We start from the raw sequence: 20,494 nt of genomic DNA, 5'->3' as shown, positions 1-20,494 counted from the left end.
CGCACCACGCAGCTGGGTTGCCCTGGAGAGTCGTTCCTCACAATTGGTCAGACGTCTGTCAAAGGTGGCCGGTGACTAAATACAGCACCTCCGACAATGAAAGCTTACGGGCTAACTGTACCGCTGAGGCCCTTATGGCCTACACAACGGCTCTTGGGACCCCCACTATAACAGCTCTCTTAAGCCCCGGCCTATTCCTTTACGCTCTCCACCCGCTGGCCTCATGCTTCCAGCAAGCCAGTACGAGTAACCATACCTGGTCTCCAGGCAGCAGCACGTGTAGATTTTACATTGGTCCTGATATAGACGTCACTGTCCCTGTACTAAATGCCACCGGGCGGCAGAGCGGCAGTGCGGATTTTCCCTTCCCCCACAGCCCATCCTGCGGTACCAAAACGGTGACAACGGAAAGGTCAGTTATGGTGAATCATTCTGGGTCTGTGGTAATAGCGCCTACAAATGGCTTCCTCATGGCCCCAGGTCGCCCCAGATACTGTCGGTCCTTGAACGCCACCCCAGAGCCCATTGGCGAGGGAGACCGACTTGGTATGATCCTCCTCCCATCTTATGGGGTGGGACGGCTGGCTCAGCTCTATCGCAGGCTCTCCATGTTTCTCACCAAGTTTGCCAACGAGACCCTGGCCATAGAGAAAAGCCTTAACTCCGAGCTTTACCAGCTCCGGTCGCTGGCCCTGCAGAACCGACAGGCCCTACATTATGCTTTAGCCTCCCAGGGCGGGGTGTGTGTCCTTATTGGGAACGAATGTTGTACTTATGTCCTGGAAAACTCGCAGGACATTAACAGGCACGGCCTGTCAGCCGAACAGGCTTTCGAGCAGTGGAAGGCCCAGGAAAGGGAACCCACAATTTTCGATTCCCTTTGGAGTTGGTCGCCCAACCTAGGAGGACTGGGAGGTGGCCTCGTGCGTCTCCTCCTCACAGGTGTGGTGCTGTGCCTGGTCACCCTCCTCCTGCTTGCTTGTTTTAAACTGCTCCTCCGTAAACTATGTGCCTCCCGTTCCCCAAAGGTCCCGACGTTCCCTCTCATTGAGAGCCCCAGCTCCAGGGCATCTTGTCCGCAGAATATGAGAAAACGCAGCCAAAGGCTTGTTGAGTGTTCTCAAAGGAGGGAGTTGGTGGTGTCATTAGGCATAACCCTGGGTAACTCAGGAGGGTGGAAAACCACAGTGTCAATGAAGCCTTCCTGCACTAGGCCTGAATGAACCAAAGTCCCTCCATGTCTGACCAAAGCCTTTCCATGTTTGAACTTGAATCGACCTAACAGGCCAGCAACCGAGAATGGAAGGTGGAACAGCCAGTTATCAGGTGCAACCCCGGTACCAGACGGTAACAATGAGGCCTGCTGGCTCCTGGCTAAGGGGGAAGATAACGGATCAAAGAAAGTAAGACAAGATAACGGGTCAGCGAAGAGTTACTAACGAGCTAGGCTGGTTGCCACCACATATGACTTAACTGCTTAATGTAATTGCTACTGCAAAGTGTATCTGCTACAGGGGGATGGAAGGGGGGGGGGAGAGGGGGATTGGGGGGGGTGGAAATAGCTTAGCTAAAGTTATGTATAAAAAGAGAAAAGCTGCTTGTAGCTGGGTGCTTGATTTGAGACGTGTCTGTCTCCGAGCATCCCGCTTTGAGATCTCAAATAAACTGTGTCTGCTTCTCCACCCTGGTGTGTTCACTGGCGCGAAGCACAGCGGGCAACGAACCCCTGCTGCTGTCCTCGGGCCTCTGTGCCGGCAACACCATGGTACGTTCCCCCCCACAGGCGAGCGCCTGGGTCTAATCCAAACTCGGGGGTCCCAGCCGACCTCCCCCCGTGGCCTCCAGGCTCCCCTGTCGCTCTCCACCCCAACCCTGGGGTGTCGCCGTTCTGTGCGGCTGGTACCCAGCTGCCCCGCCCCAGAGGTGGCTGCACTGACTGCCAGGGACACAGGGCTGAATAAGCACGTGGACTGACGGGGGTGGGGCCGGGTGGGGGGCTCTCCTGGGTGCCGGGGGCCCCCGGGTCGCGCTCCAGGCAGTAGCCCCCAGACCGGGGGGGATCCCCAGGCAGGTGGCAGCTCCACAGACCCTCGAACCGGCTGGAGAAACCCTCTATCGTCACCTTGGCCCTCAGCATCCGAAGGGCTGTGGGGTCTGGCAGCGGCTTCCCATTGAGCTGCCACGTGGCGCCCCCTGCTGGGGGTGAGGTGGGTCCCTGCGCCCCACAGGGGGTACAGGAGAGCGACACAGACGCTCCCTCCCTGACCGGCTCCTGGGGGACGGCGGTGATGGACGCCCCGGCCAGGCAGCCTGTGGGGGGCAGAGCCCAAAGTGATGGGTCCAGTTAACGACCCGCCCCCTGCTGGCTGCTTCCCACTCCACCCCCCCGCCCCGGGCTATAACCCCCCCCCATCAAAATCCTTAACCCCTCCCCCCCTTCCAGAGCGAGGAGAGAACCCAGGCGTCCTGGCTCCCGGCCCCCCAGCAGTGCCGTTACCGGGGGTGACGGTCACAGAGATGGGTGGGGCGTCCTGCCTGGGGCTGGCACAGAAGAAGGCCCCCGAGTCGCTCCTGTGGAGGTTTCGGAGTTGGAGGACGGAGGTTCGGGTGCCCTGATCCATTAGGAGCTGCAGCCGCTTCTGAAATCTCCCCGCCGGAGCGTCATGTGCCCCGGCCGCCGTCACTGTGTAGATCGTCTGTATCCCACCGCTGCCACCAGCGCAGCGTGGGTACTGCGGGACCCACCGCCAGCTCAGCCTCGGCCCCGTCAGGGTGCAGGGGAGACTCACACTCGAGCCGGCTTCTGTTGTCACCTCTGGGCCTGCGAACTCCAGAGCCAAGTGGTTCCTGCCTACGAGAGGGCTCGAGTGACGGGGACCCCTGGCCTGGCGCAGAGATGCAGCCACCTCTGGGGCGGGTAACAGCTGAACACAAGTTTGGGACAGGAAGTGAAGGGGAGGGGGGCATCCAGGTGATGCCGCAGGGGGAGATTTTTAGGGCTCACCGGCTCTGGGGTTCTGCTGGGAGTTGGGTTCCATACTGAGCACACTGGGGCCAGGGCAGAGCCCCCCACCGCCCCGCTGAGCCCCCCGTTCCCCAGCTGAGCCCCCACCCAGCGAGTGAGAGATCCCAGCCCCACGGCCCAGTCGGCTCCTCACCTGGCTGAGCCCCCGGGGCACCGCTGCCAGGAGGGCAAGGGCCAGGGGCAGGAGGGGGGGGCCCATGGTGGAGCCGCGGAGGGGAGAGGGGGCTGCGGGTGTGGGGTGCGTCTGCCTCTGGGCAGGGTCTTGTTCACAGGGCTACAGCAGAGAGGAAGCTGCAGCCAGCCAAGCACAGGATGTGACATGGGCCCTTGTTCAGTAGCCGCCATGTGCTAGGGACAGAACTCAGGAGTCCGGGCTCCCACCCCCCTGCTCTAACCACTGGGCCCCACATCCCTCTCCACACTGGGGTTCGAACCCAGGTGTCCTGGCTCCCAGCCCCCAACACCCAGGTTTTCCCCACTTCCCACCGAGTGCTTTGTGCAGTTAACGGACAGGGCGCAGAGCTGGGGGTCGCGGGTTCAAATCCTGCCCACGGAGGGGAGGGGCTTGGCGTGAACTCGCCCCATCGTCACTTGTCCCTCGGCCGGCCCTGAGACGCGGCTCCCTCTGGGAGGGTGGTCATGGGGGGGGCTCTGCACAGACGTTTGGGGCAGGAAAGGAGGGGGAGCTGCATCTGCCTGACCCCCAGAGCCAGGCCCAAGGGTTGGGGTCTTGAGGACAGAGGTGACATCACAGACACGAGGGTTCAAGCTCAGATTTTAATGCCACAATCCGTTAACCTGGGGAACTCCCCACCACAGGATTTTAACAGGGATTTCTAGCATCTTCCAGCTGAATTTCCCATCACCTGGGAGCGGAGCTGGGGGGTGAACACAACTCAGGAGGGGGGAGCGGAGCCAGCTCAGGTGGGGGTCACACAATAGTGGCATAGACCGTGGTGCCGTGTGGGGGAGGGGGTGGGGCTCGAGGCACCAGGGGGTGCTGGACTTCAGCGTAAAGCAGGGGGCCTGGGACCTGGGGAGAGAAGGGTTAATGAGTTAGAGATTTCCCCGTTACCCCCTGCCCCCCCCAGCTCTGCCGGTGCCCCTCACTCCCGACCCGCAGCCCCTGCTCCCCCCAGCTCTGCTGGTGCCCCTCACTCCCGACCCGCAGCCCCCGCTAGCCGGCCCCACCTCACTCTCTCACTTTTCTTTCCCGACTCTGGGGCACGAGGCGTCTTTCGGTCGATTTGGCTCCAAGCCGCGGCTCCTCCGAGGGGGATAAACGGGGCCCGGGGGCTCCTTGGCACAGGATGGAGAGAAGGAGAAAATGGAGAGGGAAGCAGGGATGGGATGGGGGGTGGGGGTCTGAGCAAGGAGCCGGTCGACCTGTGGAACTACCCACCACTGGATCCTTACGGACTGAACATGGGAGGGTTACGGACCCGGCTACTCAGGCAGGAGACCTGGGATCCACTCTGCACTCAGCTGGCCAGGCGGGATACCGGGGTAGCTGGGCCCACGGCTCTGACCCATGGTGGAAGCGGTGGGATACTGGAGTAGCTGAGCTCATGGTGGGAGCGGTGGGATACCTGGGCCCCACGGCTCTGACCCATGGTGGGAGCGGTGGGATACCTGGGCCCCACGGCTCTGACCCATGGTGGGAGCGGTGGGATACCGGGGTAACAGGCCTGCGGGTGGGGGGTTGGGTGTGTTTGTTTCTCTCTCACCCGTTTCGTTCTCTCGTTTGTTTCGATTCCGTCGGTTCCTGAAGGAAGAAAATGGGAAAGAGACACGATGAAAACACGTTTCTCCCCACCCCCACCCCCGGACTCCTGGGTCTCTTCCCCCACCCTGTGGGGCTACCACTCCCCGGACTCCTGGGTCTCCCTCTTCCTCCCCACCCCAGCTGGGGCCCTGCTCCCCGGACTCCTGGGTCCCTCCCTCCCTCCCTCTCTCTCTACATCCCCTGCTGGGGGCTCTGCTCCCCGGACTCCTGGGTCCCTCCCTCCCTCCCCATCCCCTGCTGGGGGCTCTGCTCCCCGGACTCCTGGGTCCCTCCCTCCCTCCCCATCCCCAGCTGGGGCTCTGCTCCCCGGACTCCTGGGTCCCCGACTCACCTGCCCCGCCTCCGTCTCCACAGGCACCAGGTGCCCAGCCCTGCCCCGATCAGACCCAGAGCCGGCGCCGGCGCCGCGACCCAGATCCCCCACTCAGAGCCGGGGCCTGGAACAGAGGCAGGATCAGGGCAGCAGGGGGCACCGTGGGGCAGGGTGGGGGGCACAATTGTACCTGCACCCCCTGCCCTGGGGGGGGGCTCCACGCAGAACTCAAAGCCCCCAGGGGCGGCCCCGCGGAGGCGACATTCCCAGCGCCCCCAGGCCGCCCGCGGAGATGGGTCCAGCCGCACGGTAGCCCCGTACTCTCTCTTGGTAGCCCAGCGCGGGTTGCCCAGGGGCTGGGCGTTGAGGACCCAGCGGAAGGAGGCCGGGCCGGGCAGCAGGGGGCAGCGGCGGCAGCGGAGGGTCAGGGCCGAGGGGGACGTCCGGTTGGAGGAGATGGTGAGGTTGTTCCGACAGCCTGGGGGGGCAGAGAGGGGTGAGCGGGGGGGGGCCTGGCTGGGGAGCCCCCGGGGACCCCACAGCTGGCGGGGGGGTGGGGGGGCCTGGCTGGGGAGCCCCCGGGGACCCCACAGCTGGCGGGGGGGGGTCTGGCCTCACCTCCTGTCACCTCCAGCCGGACGGGGGGCTCGGGCCCAGACTCCCCGTGGCAGGTGAAGGTCCCCGAGTCGCTCATGACCAGGTCCCGGAGCAGCAGGGCCCCCGGGGCCGAGGGGTGGGGGTCCAGGCGCCCCCTGAACTGGGGGGGCTCCGGCCCGGGGGGCAGTCGGGCGATTTCGAGGTTTCCGGGGTCGCCAGCACATTTGGGGTATCGGGGGGCCCAGACCCAGCGCAGCCGGGGGCCCGGAGCCCCACAGGGCAGCAGGATCTGATCCCCGGCCCCCCGCACCTCCAGCCGCGGGGGGGAACCTGGGGGGGGGAAGGGTTAGCGGTGCCCCTCACTCCCGACCCGCAGCCCCTGCCAGCCCAGCCCTGCTGGTGCCCCTCACTCTCGACCCGCAGCCCCTGTCCCCCCAGCCCTGCCGGTGCCCCTCACTCCCGACCCGCAGCCCCTGCCGCCCCCAACCCTGCTGGTGCCCCTCACTCCCGACCCGCAGCCCCTGCCCCCCCGAGCTCTGCCGGTGCCCCTCACTCCCAAACCGCAGCCCCTGCCGCCCCCAGCCCTGCCGGTGCCCCTCACTCCCGACCCGCAGCCCCTGCTCCCCCCAGCTCCGCCGGTGCCCCTCACTCCCAACCCACAGCCCCTGCCAAGTTCTGCCAGTGCCCCTCACCCCGCAGCGGGCCGGGCGCCAGCAGGGCCAGCAGGACCCAGACGGCCGAGCCCATCGGTTCAGGGCGTCTCCCTGCCAGGGTCTGCGTCTCGCTCCCGGGCAGGAACCGACGGGGGGGGGGGGAATGGGGGGAGCCGTCACGGTTGGCACCTCCGGGGCTGAGTCAGGGGCCGGGGCCCTTATCACGGCAGCCCAGACTTCCCCCAGCCCAGCCGCGCCCGGGTCTGCCGGCAGCCTGAGCCAGCCGGGCCCTACAGCGTTCACTCTGAAACCTACCGATGGCCGCGCCCCGCCGTTCGTGCCTGCGGACGCCCCCCCACTGAGCTGCCCCCCCTGCTCCTGCCCTGCTGACAGAGGCAGCGAGTTCTGACAGCTGCCCCGGGAGCCCGTCTTTTGATTGTGGGGAGGCGAACGAGGCGCCCGCCCGTCTCCGGAGACCAGCGCTGACGCCGGCGGGGTTCTAATCCCAGGCTGCGGCCAGTGGCAGCGAGTTCCCCAGGTTAACGACCCATCACAGGGGAGCCTGGTGTGATCAGAGCCTGGTGCTCAGGTGCCCACAGGTTAATTAAGGCCTTGGCGCGGGAGGCAGCTCCGCCGGCTAACGAGGGGCGTCAGTGGGCGTCCCCCGGCGGAGGGGGCTCAGCACCCATAGCGGAGCAGAGGCCCCATGGCACAGGCCCAGCCGCCCTGGGAGAGCATCTGGCCCCACGTCCGGTAGCTGGGAGTTCCCCAGGCCCCCCCACGGCCGCGCTGAACGTTAGGCACCGACCTCTCCCTGTCTCCGCCCACCCCGGGGCGCCAGAGCCACCCCCCCCCCCCAGGCCTGGGAACGAGGGGCTGCCCCCTGCTGGAGGAAAGCGGAGCCACAGTGGGTCAGGGCCCCCTGCTGGCCGGGCTGAGGATCCAGGCACGGGGGGCTGCCCCCCAGAGCTGGCTGCATCGCCGCAGACACACAGACCCGAAGTACAAAAAATACCTTCTTTACTGTTCATTTCTGCAGCTCGGGGGGCCCCCGGGTTTGGGGGTGGGGGCGGATTTACAGCGTGCGGCAGGCGGGGGTGGGGGGGGGTCACACACAGCAGGGAGGGGGCACCCGGCTCCATATAAAACAGACCGACGGGGGGGGGGTGTCAGTGCAATCGATGGGCATGACGGGGGGCCCCCGGCTACAAGTGCCAGGGCAAACGGAAGGCCGGGGGGGGCAGTGGGGTGCAGTGTGTCGCCTCGAAGTTCCGCAGGTGCTTCCGGGCCTGGGGGGCAGAGAAGAGGGAGGGAATCAGTGATGGGGGCAGGGAGGGACGCCCCAGCCCCTGCTGTGGCCACTAGCCGGGGAGAGAACCCAGGAGTCCAGGCTCCCAGCCCCCACCCCCCACTCTAACCACTAACCCCCACTCCCCTCCCAGAGCCGGGGAGAGAACCCAGGAGTCCTGGCTCCTAGCCCCCACCCCCCACTCTAACCACCAGCCCCCGCTCCCCTCCCAGAGCCAGGGAGAGAACCCAGGAGTCCTGGCTCCCAGCCCCCACCCCCCACTCTAACCACTAACCCCCACTTCCCTCCCAGAGCCAGGGAGAGAACCCAGGAGTCCTGGCTCCCAGCCCCCACCCCCCACTCTAACCACTAACCCCCACTCCCCTCCCAGAGCCGGGGAGAGAACCCAGGAGTCCTGGCTCCTAGCCCCCACCCCCCACTCTAACCACTAACCCCCACTTCCCTCCCAGAGCCAGGGAGAGAACCCAGGAGTCCTGGCTCCCAGCCCCCACCCCCCACTCTAACCACTAACCCCCACTCCCCTCCCAGAGCCGGGGAGAGAACCCAGGAGTCCTGGCTCCCAGCCCCCACCCCCCACTCTAACCACTAACCCCCACTCCCCTCCCAGAGCCAGGGAGAGAACCCAGGAGTCCTGGCTCCCAGCCCCCCCCCCCCACTCTAACCCCTAACCCCCACGCCCCCGCCCAGAGCCGGGGAGAGAACCCAGGCGTCCTGGCTCCAGGCCCCCCCCCCCCCGGGAGGGAGGGGCTATCGGGGTGCACTCACCAGGAACAGGGCCAGCTGCCGTCGCCCCTCGGGCGTCATGTCCTCCCCTGGGGGAAGGCAGAAAGTCAAAGGTCAGGCAGAGACCGACCCCCACCCCCCAGGCTGATTCCCCTCCAACCCCCTCCCCCCCACACAACAACCCCATTGGCCGCTGCCACTACAACTATCCACCCAGCCACCCCCTGGATGGAGACCCCCCCAAACGAGCCCCGCCCCAGCCACCCCCTATGGGCCCATCCCCAGCACCCGCGCGGGCCGGTTCTCAGCCCAGCGATCCTCCCGCCCGTGCCGAGCTGATTGGCCCGAGCTGCGGCCCCGGCATCCCACCGGCCGCCCCCACGGCTGCCCCACACTCACCCACGCTCCAGGGGAAGCGGCCGCCACGCTCGGCCTGGTAGGAGCTCAGCACGGACAGGCACCAGTCCTCGTCCACCTCGTAGGAGCTGTACACGGAGGCTGCGGGGAGGGGCCGGTTAGAGCGGGCTGAGGTGGTGGGGGGGGGGGAGGGGCAGGACGCCTGGGTTCTCTCCCCGGCTCTGGGAGGGGAGTGGGGGCTGGCGGGTTACAGCATTTACCTTCCTCCACAGCATTAGAAGCTTCTAGCCATTCCCGGACGACTCGCACCCCCTCCTCGGCCATCACCTTGGGGTACCTGGAACAGGGGGATGGGGGTTAGACACGCTGGTGCCCCTCACTCCCAACCCGCAGCCCCCTGCGATCCCAGCCCTGGGCTCCCCCAACTCACCGGTGCTGGAGGAGTTTCAGCAGCAGGTCATTCCCCCTGTTTGACATGATATCTTCCGGGACCCTGCGGCACATCAAACAGGGGGCAGAGTTAAGGGTATTTTCCAGACTCTTCACTGACATGAGTTTGATGGTTCTCTGAATTCTTTATATGGCACACTAGAACGCCAGAATCCACTCCCCTAAACCCACTAGACCCCACTTCCCTCCCTGTGTCGGGGATGGAACCCAGGAATCCTGGCTCCCGCCTCCGTCTCCTCCCGCTCTAACCACTAGACCCCCACATCCCTCACTCACGTGGTTGTGATAATTTCATCCTTCGTTCTTCTGACCAGCAACACGGGCCCCTGGTATCTTGGGAACCAAAGAGAGAGAAATAAACTCCCAAGCAAGGCCGCATGTCCGGGTGGGGTGGGTGCGGGGGCGACAGTGAATTAACACCCCCTCCCCCGTCCAAGAGGAGAGACTTCACCAGCGGCAAGTAGTCCCGAGGGTTAGTCCTGAGGGCCAAGATTGTGGATGGGTTCAAGAAGGGATAACGTTAACCTGCAGAACTCCCCACCCCATGATATTGTCCTGATCAACCTGCCACTTGATACTAGAGGCCAGGACAGAGGGAGAGATTTAGACGTCCCCATTGGCTTTCACTGGGCTATGGAGCCAGCTGCCGCAGGATATGAGTTTGGCGGGATTAGGGGAAGAAAGGATTTAGCCAGGAATATGCATGAAATGACCTGTGGAACTGCCTGCCACGTTATCAGTAAGGTTTAGCAGGCCTGGGCCCAGAGATCGGGTTTCACACCCACACCCCGTTGCCTGGGGCTGGGTTTTTCCGAGCCCAACGCCTGCAGAGCGCCACCCTGCGAACCCGACATTCGTCAGGGCTCAACTTTCCCCAGCCCTCCGCGCCTCAGTTTCCCTTTGTACCTGCAAAGCTGCTCGCCGTTGTTCAAGTTCAGGTATTGCCTCACCGTCCTGGTGACCAGCCCTCCTAGGACACGCAGGTTTCAGAGGAATTAGAACTCAAAAACAACATCGTTGAGAGTCAAGTACGCCCCAGCCGCAGAAACACCCGGGGGGGTTTCGTCAACACCCGGGGGAGTTTCGTCACCACCATGCTTAATAAACAGGTTTCTAAGGAACGAGCAGGATTGAAGCTACCTAGGGCCATGCAGAACATCGGTTGCAACGGTGACACGGTACCGGCGCTGGCTAACTCGCGGCAGGCGACACAGCCCGGGAGGTCTTCCACAGCCCATTTCCAGGGTCTCAAAGAGCTTTCTGAAGGAGGCCAGTCCCCATCAGCTCCATTTTACAGATAGGGAAACTGAGTCACGGAATGGTGACGTCACCCAGCAGGCCAGGGAAAGCCGGAAATAAACCCCGGGTCCCGGAGTGCAACGCTCTATCCACTAGGCCACCCTGCCTGCTGGAGAGATCGGCGCCATCTAGCCCCACATTGTGCCACCAGGCAGGTGCGACCCGGTTCACGCCTCGCGGCAGGTGCAGGATCGAACACTGGTTGCAACAGGGGGGGTTGTATTAACAGTGGACTGACCCATTTTCCACAGGGGGAGGAAATTAATCCCCCGCACAAATGGGTAATGGAACCTCTCACCGGGGAGAGGAAGCTAACCCCCGCCTACCCGCTGATAATGGAAGCGTCCTCCGTTTCTGCAGCCAATTGGGTTTGCCCACCCCTACCGCCGCCCCACATGGGACGCTCCAGAATGTCATGGCTCAGGGGGGAATTTTGAGTGGCTGGGTGGGGTCATATGACCTGCTGGGGGGTCGGAAAGTGGGGGACCTGTGAGATGGGATAGGCCGGTGGGTTCTCAGACTAGTCCATGTGTCTGAGGCCAGGGGCCGAACCACATGGGTGGGGTGAGGAGGGGGAAGGACTGAACCACACGGGCAGAGGGGAAGGGGGGGGGTGTAAAAGGGCTGAACCACACGGGCAGAGGGGAAGAGGGGAGTCACTTACTGCAGCTCTCTGGCATGACCTTGAGCGCCAGGGGGACCAGGTCGTCGAAGGAGGCGTCCAGCACCAGGGCGCTGATGTCCGGGTACGACATGGCCGCCCACGTGGCTGCAGGAGAGAGGGCGTCAGCGGCGGTGGGGTGGGGGTGATCAGCCCCCTGCCTGGGGCAGCGCTTGGATCTGTCCCCCGTTCCGACCCTCCCCCTGTATATGGTCCCTCCCCCCCCAACCTAGCCCCATAGCTCCTACCCCCCTCCCCGCTCCCCCCGGTACCTGTGAAGCCCCCGATGGACCAGGCGTACACCACGATGTCCTCGGGCAGGAAGCCCAGCCGGTGGATGGCGTATTGCATCACCACGTCCATGGCGTTGGCCTCGTTCTGCGGCAGGGGGATGCCCTGCGGGGGAGAGCGGGGGTGTTGGGAGCCCAGATTCCTGGGTTCTCTCCCCAGCTCTGGGAGGGGAGGGGGGTCTAGTGGTTAGAGCATGGGGGCTGGGAGCCTGGACTCCTGGGTTCTCTCCCACCCCTGGGGACCCTGGGACTCACCGTGCTGCCAGCGAAGCCGGGGTGGTTCCATCCGAGCACCGAGTAGCCGGCTGGGAGGGAGAAGCAGGGAGGGGGGTTAACGTGGGGCCAAGCGCAGCAGGGACAGAACCTCGGTTGCAACAATGTGTGGGGAGCTGATGGGCAGTTCCACTGCTGAGTATGGGGGGGGCACAACTCACCCCTGGTATCCTGGAGTTTAGGACAACCCATGTCCCCCAAACTGGAGTGCCCAGGGCAAACAGAAGGGTGGTGGCCCCAATCCTCTTCCCAAATAGAAATGGATCCTTCCCAATGAACCCCCATCCCATGCAGAGAAATGGACTGGGCCAAAGAAAGGTTACCTGATTCCTGCCCCCTGATCCTGCACAGCGATATGGGTTAGTCCAACCAGGAGCATCCCAAGGAAAAGTGGATTGGCCCAAATGGGGCTGCCCTAACCTGTCTCCCCACATACAAAAAAAGTGGGTGGGTCCAAAGGGCCTTCACCCCAACTCCCTATCCCAAAGCACAGGAATGGACTAATCCAAAGAGAGACACCCCAGCCTTCACCCCCATCCAGAGCAGGTAGATTGGTCCAAAAGCAGTGCCCCCCCCATGCATACAAGTGGACTGGTCCAAGCAGAGCTGTGCCCCATTCCTGCCAAAGGGATTGGATTCTACCAAAGTGGAAAGGGGGGGAGATCACCAGTGATTCTGGATCGTACCATCTAGGGGGGTGGGTAGGCAGCCGACCTCATAGAATCCAGCGTTGCCTTCACAGCAGATCACCTGAGAGTGGGTGGGGGACACAGAGGGGACAATGAGGGTCCCAGCTGAACCTCAATTCAGGCACGTCCATTCGGCCTCCCTAAAATCAGATACAGGATCCCGCCCCCGCCAGGGCCCATCCTAAGTTGCTGCAGCATCGTCATGTGGCTGTTCCCCAGCCGCCCTGCCCCAGAGGTGGCTGCAATTTGGTGGGGAGGAAGTCGTCCCTAAGTATTAAAATACTCCGTGGCTTCAGTTCCATTTCAGGCGGGCGCAGGGAGTCCTGGCCTTGGCTAGGGGACTGTTTTCAAGTTGTTCCCCCACCCTCGTGGCTGGCAGGAGGGGGCATTATGAGCACAGTGCGAAGCCTGGTCAAATTTGGACCCCAGCTGGGCTGTGTCCCCTTAGCACTAAGGAGGCAGCACCAGGAACAGAGCTGCTATGGACACTGTCGGCTGGGAGACAGGAAAGCGTTACACCGAGGGAGAGGCCCCCAATCACCCCTGGTGGTGCCAAGTGGGGGCCCCCCAATCCCCACTGGCTGGTGCGAAGCAGCTTGTGCTGCCTCCAGCCCACGGGCCTCGATTGCCCTGTGATCGGCTCTTTCACTATGAATTACTGGCACTTTATACCACCAGCCGTCTGCCCGGCACTGCGCCACCTCCTGCTCGATCCGCCCCGCTCCCAGGACGGGGTTCGCCCCATCGCCATGGGGAGCACCTGGGCTGTGGATCTGTCCCCGCAGAGCCCCTGCTTTCCGGATCCAGACCCCCACCCCGTAAGCGCGACCCACATCCCGGCTGGACCGAGCCCCCGCTGCCGAGCGGAGAAACGCTCACCAGTTTCTTGCCGTGGGGCTCGGAGCTTTCCCGACGGTCCACAAACATCGTGTCAATCTCATTGCCGTCGCAGGCTAACAGCTTGGCTCGTTTCCCGTTGTACTGGGCCAGCGGGGGAGAGATTGGAGAGGGGTTAAACGGGAGAGTCAGGACTCCTGGGTTCTCTCCCCGGCTCGGGGAGGGGAGTGGGGGCTAGTGGTTAGATCAGGGGGGACTGGGAACCAGGACTTCTGGGCTCTCCCCCCAGCTGCATCCTGTGCCTCCCGGACTCACCTCCTCCACCAGGCGGGCCTGGCCCTGCAGCAGCATGGGCATGACGGCTTTCTGCAGCAGGTAGACGGAGCCGGGATACAGCATCCTGCGCCCGAACGTGTGCGCCACGATGTAGCTGGGGGGGCAGAGGGAGGCGGTAGGTGGGGGCGGCTCCGTCCCTCGGAAGGGAATCCACCCAGCCTCCCCCCAGGTCAGTTTGGGGATGAAATCACATGACATCCCTCCCCAGCCAATCAGGATCTGGGATACATAGGTCCAATGGCCTAAAAGTCCCATGTCCCACTTACCCTCAGCCAATAGGCAGCAAGGAGCACTCCAGCCAATCAGAAGCCAGGATTCTACCCCTTCTCCCAACATCCCAAAGCTACCACCTCATCAACCAACCAGGAGCCACCGAGTTGTACCCCCAGCCAATCAGCAGCCAGGATCCCCTCCCAGCATTCCAAGCCCCACACACCAGCCCTCAGCCAATGAGCATCCTTCCCTCTCAGCATTCCAGAACCACCATGCCCTCCCATCCCTGTGGCCAATCAACAATCCAAAGCCACCTCCCCCTCCACTGGCTGACCAACCAGCATCCAGGAGACACTCCCAATGTTCCAGTTCCTCCCCCACACCATCTGGCCAATCAGCACCAAGGAGTCCTCTCTGCCCTTCCCCGCATCTCCCATGATGCCCTGGTGCTGATGCTGTGACTCCCATAATGCCTTGGGTCTCCCCGGCTTCCAGGAACCCCTCCAAGCAGTCTGCAGTCCTCCCTCCAGCCAATGGGAACCCAGGATCCGGCGAAGCTCCTCCCCCAGGTGCCAGGGGCGGAGCCTACCTGGCGATCTGGCAGGGCAGCTTCTTGATGGCGTGGAGGAAGCCGTTGGCCGCGCTCCGGTGTTTGGGCTCCGGCCGCAGCAGCGAGATGCCCCGGGAGTCCGACCTGTGGGGCAGCAAACAAGGGGCTTACAGCGGGGGCTGGGAGCCAGGACGCCTGGGTTCTCCCCCCGGCTCCGGGAGGGGAGTGGGGTCTAGTGGTTAGAGCCGGGGGGGGAGGGGAGGGGGAGCCAGGACTCCTGGGTTCTTTCCCCACACCCACCGGCTAGTGACCTCGTCCCAGCGGAAGTCCACGGGCCAGCTCCTGAAGTCGAAGTTATAGCTGGCGAGTTTCTTCTGCAGCAAGGAGAGAGAGAGGGGAAGGAGGGTGAGACGGATCTAGAGAGCGATGGAGGGGTGCGCTGAGCTACCCCCCACGGCAGAGTGAGCAGCATGTCGGCACCCCCTGCTGGCCAGGGGCTGCTCTGGCAGGTGAGCTCAACCCCAGCATGGAGAGGGAGGGGAGGCCATGTGGGGAACCGAGCACCCTGGGAGGTACAATGCGGAGGGGCCGGGCCGCCAGCATCCTGGGAAACGGGCTGGCACCGAGGGAAGCCACAGGCACCATGGGAGATGGGAAATGGCACCGGGGGAGTGGGCAGCAAGGCATCCTGGGAGATACAGGCAGGGCTGTCCCCTGAGCATCCTGGGAGACCACAGGGGGAAGCAGAGGCAGAAAAGCATCATGGGTGACGGGTTGGCAGGAGCGGACTGCAGGGTGTCCTGGGAGCTGGGTGGGACGCAGCTGCAGAGGATCATGGGAGACAACCCCCTCGAAGGAGGGCTGTGTTGTTTCCCCCCAAGCATAGCGGGAGGGGGGCGAGGGGAGAGGTCAGGGTCCCCCCCACCCCCTTCACCTTGATTTCCGGGGTGCCGATGCGGTGGCTATCTTCCAGGATGGTGATGAACTGGATGTACTGGGGGTTGGTCCAGCGCCCGATGCCTGCAACAAAGACACCAAGTTAGAGACATCTGGTATATCCAGGGAAAGAACCCAGGAGTCCTGGCTCCCAGCCCCTCCTCTCCCGCTCTAACCACTAGCCCCCACTCCCCTCCCAGAGCCAGGGAGAGAACCCAGGAGTCCTGGCTCCCAGCCCCCCCCAGTCTAACCACCAGCCCCCATTCCTCACCTCTCAGGCAGGCGACCCCGGCCAAAAGGAGCAGCATGGTCCCAGCGTAGTGCGAGAAAGGAACCACCTTCGACATGGTCAGGTATCCTGCGGGGGGTTGAGAGGCAGGTGTCCCTTTATCCAGGGTTCAGCAGGCACCCAAGCTGCGCCCCCAGGGAGGGTCAGCCTGGAGTGATGCAGCAACCTCTGGGGTGAAGCAACTGGGGAACAGCCGCATGTAACACTGCACTGAGATGGCTCACTTAGCATGAGATGCAGCCAGCTGTGGGGCAGGGTCTGGCAGTAGCCCAATGACACCACTGCATTTTGGGACAGGAAGTGAACGGGAAATCGCAGCTATAAAGATAACTGCTGGGTGGGATGTTTAAGGCAGACAGAATTGGAAATTGAGCAAGGGCCAGAGGAGGGCGCCCCCGGCTGAAACCCCCAGCCCAGCTCCCGGCAGCACAGCGCCCCCTAGCACTGCCCTGGGGCCAGCCCTGACCGCCAGGGAGAGCACCTCTGGCTGACCCCCCCAGCCCCGCTCCCGGCAGCGCAACGCCCCCTACCTTTTCGGTACAAGTAGAACATAGCCAGGGGGGAAGTGTAATAGGAAATAGACCAGAGCACCGACGCCTGCAAGGAACAGGAGAGGGTCAGTAGGATGATACAGCCAACAAAACCTACCCCCAAGATGCCTGGGTTCTATCCCCAGCTCCAGCAGGGGTGTGGGGTGCAGTGGTTAGAGCGGGGGGGCTGGGAGCCAGGACTCCTGGGTTCTCTCCCCAGCTCCAGGTGGGGTATAGTGGTTAGAGCAGGGGGGGCTGGGAGCCAGGACTCCTGGGTTCTCTCCCCAGCTCCAGGTGGGGTATAGTGGTTAGAGCAGGGGGGGCTGGGAGCCAGGACTCCTGGGTTCTCTCTCAGCTGTGGCAGGGAGTGGGGTTCACCGCAGGGCAGGGATTGCAGGCTGCTGCAGAGCCGGAGTATCTAACCCAGCCAGGGCCCGTGGGACGGGATTAGCAACAAACATGTTTTCGCTGCAGAGTGAGTCATTGCTTCCCTCTGGGGCAGTTTATGGGGGGGTGAGAGGAACCAGGAAATGCGGTGCAGGGAGTGGAGTCTAGTGGTTACAGCAGGGGCTGGAAGCCAGGATGCCTGGGTTCCACTGAATGACCCAGCCCCGAAGGCGCAGGGGGACTCACCAAGGCCAGGATACTGTCAGCATGTTTCTCCAGTGTCCGCGGCTGGTAGTACGACTCCTGGTGGGAGAAACCCCACGTCATTTCGAGCCCCCTGGGGCCCCTTTGAGCCTCTGGGGGTTCGGGTGACCAGGAGGGTGTGGGAAACTCTGGGAGTTAAGCCTCCAAATTAGATGGGGGAAAACCCAGACAGATCCTCATCCTACCACCAAGGAGCCAACAGGGTGTTATGGGTTCGGAGAGGGGGCATGTACCATAGGGCTGGAATCAGTCCATGTGGGGCCCACGGGGGCGAGAGAGGCGGCAACACCACGCCAACCTGGACCACCCATCGAAGGACATGGTGGCCATTTTGGTGAGATCACATGGGGGGGGTCATGCCAACCCAATGCCACCTGAGTGACAAGGCGGTGGCCATACTGGAGACACACCAACATGGCGGCTCAGGGAGGGGGAAGCAGCAGCCGCCATTTTGGAGTAACGCCAACCTGGCACTGCGGGGGTGGGGGTGCGTCAGCCGTTTTGGTGACGCCACGCTGGAACCGGGCCAAACTTGTGCCTCTGCAGTGGACATGTTGCCGGCACAGAGGCCCGAGGACAGCAACAGGGGTTCGTTGCCCGCTGTGCTTCGCGCCAATGAACACACCAAGGTGGAGAAGCAGACAAAGTTTATTTGAGATCTCAAAGCGGGATGCTCGGAGACAGACACGTCTCAAATCAAGCACCCAGCTACAAGCAGCTTTTCTCTTTTTATACCTAACTTCAGCTAAGCTGTCTCTATCACCCCCCCCCACTGCGCCCCTTCCCCCCCACCTCACATTCCCATGTAGCAGATACATTATGCAGTGGCAATTACATTAAGCAGGTTAAGTCATACTTGGCAACAGCCAGTCTAGCTCGTTAGTAACTCTTCTCTGACCCGTTATCTTGTCTTACTTTCTTTGATTTGTTATCTTCCCCCCCTTAGCCAGGAGCCAGCAGGCCTCATTATTACCTCCTGGTACCAGGGTTGCACTGATACCCAGCTGCTACACATTCCATTCTCTGCAGCTGGCCTGTTAGGTCGATTAGAGTTCAAACATGGAAGCGCTTTGGGCAATCATAGAATAACTTTGGTTCATTCAGGCCTGGTACAGGAAGGTTTCATTAACACTGTGGTTTTCCACCCTCCTGAGTTACCTACGGCCATGCCTAATGCCACCAACAGACACAGAGCAGCCACTTTGGTGATGCCGTTTTGCAGTCAGGCCAACTTGGAACCTGAGGGATGGGGCCATATTGTTTAGATCACACAGGAGTCATGCCAAAACGGCGCCTCTGGGGATGGCATCATGGTGGCCATTTTGGCAATACCACACACAGGAGTCACGCCAACCTGGCGCCTCTGGGGATGGCATCATGGTGGCCATTTTGGCAATACCACACACAGGAGTCATGACAACCTGGTGCCACTGGGGATGGTGTCATGGTGGCCATTTTGGCAAGGCCACACACACAGAAGTCATGCCAACCTGGCGCCTCTGGGGATGGCATCATGGCGGCCATTTTGAGCAAGGCCACACACAGGAGTCATGACAACCTGGCGCCTCTGGGGGATGGCATCATAGTGGCCATTTTGGCAATGCCACACACAGGAGTCATGACAACCTGGCGCCTCTGGGGATGGCATCATGGTGGCCATTTTGAGCAAGGCCACACACAGGAGTCATGACAACCTGGCGCCTCTGGGGATGGCATCATGGTGGCCATTTTGAGCAAGGCCACACACAGGAGTCACGCCAACTGCTGGGGGATGGTGTCATGGCAACAGGGTGAGAATGGGAGCCAAGGTAAGGGGGATATTTATGGTTGGGGGGGGGTTGGGAGATATCAGATAGTGGAAAGGGGTAAGATGCCCCATTGATACGCTCCTCCCCCCATTTCCTATAATAGTCTGTCCCAGGTGGATAGTAACACCCTCAGGCCTGGAAGATACCATGCTGGATAATGGGGGGAACTGGATTTCTTCAAGTACCATACACAGTGGACTGACCCGTTGGGATATCAATACACTAGAGCCTAGGAGAGGCCATGTCCCCCACCAGCTTTCTAGTGAGTGGTCTCTCTCGAGTGGGTGAGAACATCATTACCTCAAAGGCTAGCAGCTACCATATCAGCTGCGAGAGAGTGGCACCCCCCCCCCCATGTCCTACAATGGTTTCTCCAAGGGAGTATCAATAGCTACGGGGTTGGGACGATACCGTTGGATAATGGGGACGAAGGTCCAATTCCTTGTGACCCCCCCAAATTTCCTACAATGGTCTCCCCCAAAGGGGGTGCCCATCAATACCATATTGGAGAAAGGAAAGGGTTCAGCTCACCCCCCTCCATGTGCTACAATGGTCTCTCCCAAGGGAGGAGTATCAATCCCCTGGGGATACCATGCTGGATAACGGGGAGCAGCCCAGAAGACCAACCCCCCCTCGTGTTCCATTATGGTATCGCCCAAGGAATATCAAGATCCTGGGGGTCAGAACATTCCATGATGGACAATGGGGAGCTGCCCCCTTTCCCCGCCATGGTCTTGCCCAAGCCCCCATAGAGATAACGGGAGCCCGGGCGATACCATTGTCTCCCGCGGGGGGAGGAGGCGGACTCACCCAAGAACCATCCTGGGCCCCCTCGGCTGCCTCGTCCCCATCTCGGGAGGGCCTGGCCGGCTCCCGGTCCCGATAGACCCGGTAGAGCCGCGGCCCCAGCACACAGCTCAGCAGCTTCGCCATCTTGGCCCGGACCAAAGCCGGGGGGCGGGGGTAAAGAAACTCCACTTCCGGGTTCTCTACAGGAGCCCGGGGCGGACAGATTTAACCAGAGGATTTCAGAACGCTTCCCTCTGGGAGACGGTTCTTAAAGGGCCAAGCGGCCGTTTTCTCGTGCCCCCCCCGCTCTTAAAGGGCCAGGCGTCCATTTCCCCCCATCTTCCCCCCTCAAATTTAGTCCTGTGGTAGGGTACGAAAGGGGGTGTTGCCATGACTACGGCCCGGGTTGCACCAGCCTGGCACCTCCAGGGTGGGGACGTGGCGGCCATGTTGGGAGTAATGCCAACGGGGCAGCCATTTTGGTGCCAGCATAGGGGGATGGGTGGCGGGGGTCACGCCAACTGGGTGGGGGCCTGGCAGCCGTTTTGGAGGTGGCGTCAACTGGCCGCGGGGGTGGGGACACAGCCGCCATTTCTGAGCGGCTGTATTGGTCTCGTGCCAACTTGGCAGCTCTGAGTTGGGGGACGCGGCGGCCATGTTGGTATCGCCATGTTGGAGCTAGGCCAAGATGGCGTCTCTGGGAGGTGTCACCATCTTGGTATCACCATCTTGGGGTTACGCCAAGTTAGTTTCTCTGGGATGTGTCGTCGGCCATTACGGGTCTCCTGCTAACTCAGCGTCTCTTTGGGGATGTGGGCGGCCATGTTGGTGTCGCCATATTGGAGCTAGGCCAGGTTGGCGTCACTGAGATCTGGCGGCCATGTTGGTGTTGCTCTGTTGGGCTCATGCCCACTCAATAGCTTCGGGTTCAGGATTTTGGTGTCGCCAGGCGGAAATCTCCGGAACATGGCAGCCATATTGGTGGCACCAATTTTTCTAGCGCCAAAGAGGGTTCACGGTGGACATTTTGCCGTGCTGACGTGCGACTGTCTCTGGGGTGGGGCAGCTGTTTATACAGGGATTCCCTCCCCCGGCGCTGAGATGCAGCCACCTCTGGGGTGGATCACAGC

General features: G+C 62.5%; 2 protein-coding genes across 4 annotated transcripts; both read right to left on the bottom strand.

The window, feature by feature from the left end:
* Positions 1 to 3,800: 3,800 nt before the first annotated feature.
* Positions 3,801 to 6,479, bottom strand: LOC123345590 (megakaryocyte and platelet inhibitory receptor G6b-like). Of its 3 annotated transcripts, none has more exons than XM_044982573.1 (6): positions 6,414 to 6,479; positions 5,743 to 6,051; positions 5,143 to 5,602; positions 4,753 to 4,790; positions 4,217 to 4,324; positions 3,801 to 4,058 (listed from the first exon to the last, which is right to left on the bottom strand). In XM_044982573.1, exons 1-5 carry the CDS (start codon positions 6,466 to 6,468, stop codon positions 4,218 to 4,220), a joined length of 969 nt encoding a protein of 322 aa, XP_044838508.1. In that variant the 5' UTR covers positions 6,469 to 6,479; the 3' UTR covers positions 3,801 to 4,058; position 4,217. The 3 variants fall into 3 exon arrangements, with proteins under 3 accessions (XP_044838508.1, XP_044838507.1, XP_044838509.1); XM_044982572.1 differs by having other exon boundaries at positions 4,230 to 4,324; XM_044982574.1 differs by having other exon boundaries at positions 4,230 to 4,324; positions 5,143 to 5,248.
* Positions 6,480 to 7,398: 919 nt separating this feature from the next.
* On the bottom strand, positions 7,399 to 19,608 carry LOC123345567 (phosphatidylserine lipase ABHD16A-like). The gene is made up of 20 exons (XM_044982543.1): positions 19,386 to 19,608; positions 16,750 to 16,806; positions 16,117 to 16,183; positions 15,569 to 15,655; positions 15,296 to 15,381; positions 14,662 to 14,735; positions 14,401 to 14,505; positions 13,578 to 13,692; positions 13,305 to 13,406; positions 12,423 to 12,486; positions 11,719 to 11,768; positions 11,446 to 11,569; positions 11,177 to 11,281; positions 10,120 to 10,183; positions 9,490 to 9,546; positions 9,194 to 9,256; positions 9,024 to 9,100; positions 8,806 to 8,904; positions 8,449 to 8,495; positions 7,399 to 7,663 (listed from the first exon to the last, which is right to left on the bottom strand). Exons 1-20 carry the CDS (start codon positions 19,506 to 19,508, stop codon positions 7,580 to 7,582), a joined length of 1,650 nt encoding a protein of 549 aa, XP_044838478.1. The 5' UTR covers positions 19,509 to 19,608; the 3' UTR covers positions 7,399 to 7,579.
* Between the last annotated feature and the right edge of the window lie 886 nt (positions 19,609 to 20,494).

Source organism: Mauremys mutica, chromosome 12, assembly GCF_020497125.1.
Source record: "Mauremys mutica isolate MM-2020 ecotype Southern chromosome 12, ASM2049712v1, whole genome shotgun sequence".
NCBI lineage: Eukaryota > Metazoa > Chordata > Testudines > Geoemydidae > Mauremys > Mauremys mutica.
The sequence above is the reverse complement of the archived record's forward strand: the minus strand, read 5'-3'. Positions and strand labels throughout refer to the sequence as shown.

What these genes read in the sequence shown, in the direction of transcription:
- LOC123345590 (XM_044982572.1), bottom strand. Translation starts at nt 6,468, where the DNA reads ATGGGCTCGGCCGTCTGGGTCCTGCTGGCCCTGCTGGCGCCCGGCCCG. An exon ending in CAAACGAGAGAACGAAACGG is followed by an intron (nt 4,325 to 4,752) that starts GTGAGAGAGAAA and finishes TCCTGTGCCAAG; the next exon opens with GAGCCCCCGGGCCCCGTTTA. An exon ending in CCCAGAGTCGGGAAAGAAAA is followed by an intron (nt 4,059 to 4,229) that starts GTGAGAGAGTGA and finishes TTCTCTCCCCAG; the next exon opens with GTCCCAGGCCCCCTGCTTTA.
- LOC123345567 (XM_044982543.1), bottom strand. Translation starts at nt 19,508, where the DNA reads ATGGCGAAGCTGCTGAGCTGTGTGCTGGGGCCGCGGCTCTACCGGGTC. An exon ending in GGGCCCAGGATGGTTCTTGG is followed by an intron (nt 16,807 to 19,385) that starts GTGAGTCCGCCT and finishes TTCTCCCACCAG; the next exon opens with GAGTCGTACTACCAGCCGCG. An exon ending in TCGGCACCCCGGAAATCAAG is followed by an intron (nt 14,736 to 15,295) that starts GTGAAGGGGGTG and finishes TCCTTGCTGCAG; the next exon opens with AAGAAACTCGCCAGCTATAA.